Source organism: Leptonychotes weddellii, chromosome 4 (assembly GCF_054177405.1).
Source record: "Leptonychotes weddellii isolate Sample4059 chromosome 4, ASM5417740v2, whole genome shotgun sequence".
Lineage (NCBI taxonomy): Eukaryota > Metazoa > Chordata > Mammalia > Carnivora > Phocidae > Leptonychotes > Leptonychotes weddellii.
Window position 1 is genome coordinate 151,195,169 of NC_138372.1, and position 4,125 is coordinate 151,199,293.

General features: G+C 46.6%; 1 protein-coding gene across 1 annotated transcript; it reads left to right on the plus strand.

Moving 5' to 3' along the window:
• Positions 1-398: 398 nt before the first annotated feature.
• Positions 399-3,620, plus strand: AARD (alanine and arginine rich domain containing protein). The gene is made up of 2 exons (XM_081817213.1): positions 399-1,067; positions 3,476-3,620. Exons 1-2 carry the CDS (start codon positions 700-702, stop codon positions 3,618-3,620), a joined length of 513 nt encoding a protein of 170 aa, XP_081673339.1. The 5' UTR covers positions 399-699.
• Positions 3,621-4,125: the final 505 nt, after the last annotated feature.

The following is a 4,125-nucleotide window of genomic DNA, read 5'->3' on the forward strand; positions in this document are numbered from 1 at the left end:
ACTGAATTGGGAATTATAAGACAACACACTTTGGGGTAAGAGGGTTATTTTTCCATTTTAACCCCTTCATAAACGCAAAAGTGGCAGAAAGGAGTCAAATATAAAAAGGAGCACAGAGTTTCTGAATATCAGAATGCTTTCCGCACTGTTGGGCACAGGGAAAGATGATTCTTTCTAGCTCAGAGAGACAAGCTTCCCTTACTTGAGTGTGAGCAACACCTGTGGAGAGGTAAGGGGCCTAATTAGACTTTAAATCCCCAACGCCTGGCCAGTGCCTAACCGACAGAAGAAAGTTAGAAAAAAATATTTTAAAGGAATGGGAGTATTAAATAATCAAGGCAACCGGGGCAGCCTTTGCGACAAAATATTCTACCTTTGGTCTCAAACTTTCCATCTGTACCTCAACTTCCACCTACCTGGATAGATACAAGTCTTCCTCTTAGGAAGACATTCCAAGGAGCTAGAAAAAAATGATCCAGTGGAAACCTCTTCTCGGAGTCACGGGGACCACCTCCTTCGATTGTTGCTAAAGATGGGAAGAAGGCCAAAGATGAGGCTGGGGGAAGTGGAGCGCCTCGTGAGTGGCTGAGCCACAGCGGCGTCCCACTTGGCAGGGGTCCTGCCGGTTCTGTTGGTTACCCCCGTCCCGGTCCTCACCCGCCCTAATTCTCGCACTTGGAACCCAATGGTCAGCAATACATGCCTGGAATGGGACCTGGCGTCTCCGAGATGGGCCCCGAGGACTCCGACCGCCGCAGAGAGGCAACCGCCCCCGGACCCCACGGAGTCCCAGTCAGTGTCGGGCTGTGGACCCCAGCCCCTGGTCCCGCGCACGGCTCCCCCGGGGGCAGCAAGAGCGTGGACGGCCAGGAGGAGGCCCACGCCGCCAGCCAGCTGCTGGAAGACCTCAGGCGGCGGCTGGCGCGCGCCTCGCCGAGCACTGGGCGGCTCGGGAACTCCAGGCGCCCTCGGGCGTTGGCGGGGCCGGACGCGGAGGCCGCGGCGCGGCGGGAGGAGCAGAGCCGGGCGCGCGTCGAGAACGCCCTGGCCGGGCTGCGCGCCGGGCTCTCGGGGACACTGTCGCCTTCCTCCTCTCCTGGGGCTCCAGAGCCGCGTGGTCCATTCGGGGACTTTCGAGGCCGCGGGGAGCTTTTCCCGGGGAGGAAGCGAAGGGGGCGCACAGAGTGAGCTGGACCCTGGCCGTCGGTCTTCCTGGGCCAGCCGCCCGCTCGTGTCCCGACACAGTGCTGACGCCCCTACTTCCCCAGCGGCAGCCGGGAGCGAAGGTAGCCTGCGGGACCCTGGGTGCTGACACCTGTCCGGGGGCGGGGTCTACTAGTGACACACCCAAGACCCCAGTAACCAACCCCTCGCCAACTTGGTCTGTGTTTTTCTACCATATAGAAAGTTGCCTGTGGGGGTGGGGAGGAGGTGGAGAATAAAATTCCAAACAAATGTTCAAATCCCAGCGTTAACGTTAACATGCTCTCCTAATTCCTGTTGGCCCTATGACTTTAGGAATGGTAGTGAGCAACCTTGAGTTTCAGTTTACTCATATGTAAAAGAGAGAAATCAGCTCATAGGATTGCTGTAAGGATTATATGAGATAATGTTATATAAAGAACCTAGAACATAGGCACTATTCAGTGGCTTTTATTATGATGATAATTATTATTATAGACCTTGAAGATTGTAGCCAAAAGAAAAAAGAAAAAAAGAAAAGAAAAGATGACAAATACACAGGTATGAAAGATCAAAGTTTTTTCCGGAAAGGAGCCAGGGAATTTCACACATACACAGACGCGCTCTGTTCCTGGGCTATAGACCATGGTCAACAGCTTGGTCAACCTTTTCACCATGGTGTCTGATTGATCATAAGGAAGAGGCAGAAAAGCGTGGAGGCTCTCTTTACCTTAACACCATGACTGCTGGAAGCAGCAGTTTTTTTTTTTAAATTTTTTTTTTAAGATTTTATTTATTTATTTGACAGAGAGACACAGTGAGAGAGGGAACACAAGCAGGGGGAGTGGGAGGGAGAAGCAGGCTTCCCGCGGAGCAGGGAGCCCGATGCGGGGCTCGATCCCAGGATCCAGGGATCATGACCCCAGCCGAAGGCAGACGCTTAACGACTGAGCCACCCAGGCGCCCAGAAGCAGTAGTTTCTGATAAAAAGCTGTTAACCAGACTTCGGTAGGAATCTGCACACAACCATACACATATGTCCATGTATCATGTGTTAGGGTCGTCCTTGTGTAAGGGACAATGATGAACAGGTTCAGTTAATTTAGAGACATTGCTATTTATATCATTTACGCTATTATTTGTTGTTTGAATTGGTCTTCTTAATAGGATGCATTGATTTCTAGGGTCTGTGAGTGAATTTCAGGAGTTCCATGTACTTAAAATTGTGTGAAAATGTGTACATGCATAAAGAGCAACTGACCAGCTGGTGGTGGGGGCTGGTGTGGGGACGGTGCCAGGAAAGGAAGCTGGAAGAGCAGGCAGGACTGTAGAGCATCTCTGCCACACCGGAGGGCTGAAGCTCCCTGGAGGCCTGGGCCAGGGGCTTTCTGTGCTGGTGGTTACATGTTGTTACCCTTAATGGCCCGATGTTCATTTGCTTTATTCTTTGCAAATTCTTACTATTAGAAAAGTGGTTCCAGGTGCTGAAGAATGAAGAAAAATGTGGCAAAGGAAAACTAAAAGAAAATTTTATCCAACGACTTTACTTTGTAAATTGGGGGAGGGGAGGACCAGTATTTGCCTTTTCGCTAATGGAACACCGGGTTCATCCTGGGGTGGTTTCTGTTGATGAGTTGATGAAGGGTTTTAGGCAGAGAGAACAGGGTCCTCATGTATTAAGCAAGACCCTGATTGAAGAAATTTGCAAATATTTAATTATTAGTTCTCAACTACAAAACAAAGATTATGTTGGACTAAGCTTTGTTGGGCAGTCTCTTAAGGAAACTGCCCTAGAGATTTATTTTTTAATACATGAGGACTTTCATAAACCCCCACTGGAGGAGGGTAGAAATCAGCCTTGCTGTATAACAGATTTCACTCTAGAGTGAAAATTGTTAGATTATATAAGTACATATAATTGTACATGTGCCTCTAAGGTGTCATAATAAATAAGATAAATGATTTCATTGCAGATCACATGCCATTGCTTGAAAACAGCCTTCCATGCACAGGAATTTTTCATGTGAACAGCTTTGTGTGTCAGCTATTTTTGTTTTCATTTCAAGGCCATTTCAAAAGCTATTTGTATATCCGGATTTTACCTTGTCTCATAGAAAGTCAGTTTTATAGCCAGGCCAAGCAGTCAGAAATGGAGAATCAGATGAGAAATACATCTTTCTTGATATCTTATTTTCCTTTCCCACAAAGTCCTTATTTTTCCTGTGCAGAGAGCGGTTTCATTTGATCCGTTATCTCAGGCTAATAAAAATCCTTATTCTTCTTCTAACTTTTAGCTGGAAATGCGTTTCCAAAACCACCGGCTGGCCAGAACTTTACTGGATTTAAACATGAAAATGCAGCAATTGAAAAAGGAGCATGAACTGGATATTGCATCTGAATCTCAAAGCTCTGAAGATAATATTGTGAATCTGGAATAAGGAATTGCACACTGGAAGATCTGAACCCTAAAAATAACACAGACAACTCCAAAACAATTCTGACAGTAATTATGGATGCTTTGCATAAGATTTTAGCGGCAGTTTGTAGGCCAAAAACTTAGATGCCGTTGAGTAGTGACAGAAAGCATTTAAGAGAAGGGAGAGAGAAAATGGTGTAGTATCTAGTTTTAAAGTTATATATTCATAGTTTTGGCTGGGAAATACAAGTGAAAAAAATATATTGAAGAATGCCTAAGTTTGGTTTTTAGCCTTCTATCTTGTACCACCTCAACTTGCATTACCTGAACTTTTAGAATCTGTGCACGTTTTTGTTTTACTTGATTATTCTTGTTTTGTTAGCTTTCAGTGTCCACCCCTCCCCCCACCTTTTTTTATTTGGGAATTACTCTAACCATACCCTTAGGGTTGAATCTGCCAATAAGGCTGCCCCACCTCCCTTGGATAAAGTCATGCAGATCAAGGCAGATTGATCAGTTTGTCCTAG

What these genes read in the sequence shown, in the direction of transcription:
- AARD (XM_081817213.1), top strand. Translation starts at nt 700, where the DNA reads ATGCCTGGAATGGGACCTGGCGTCTCCGAGATGGGCCCCGAGGACTCC. An exon ending in GCCGGGCTGCGCGCCGGGCT is followed by an intron (nt 1,068 to 3,475) that starts CTCGGGGACACT and finishes TTCTAACTTTTA; the next exon opens with GCTGGAAATGCGTTTCCAAA.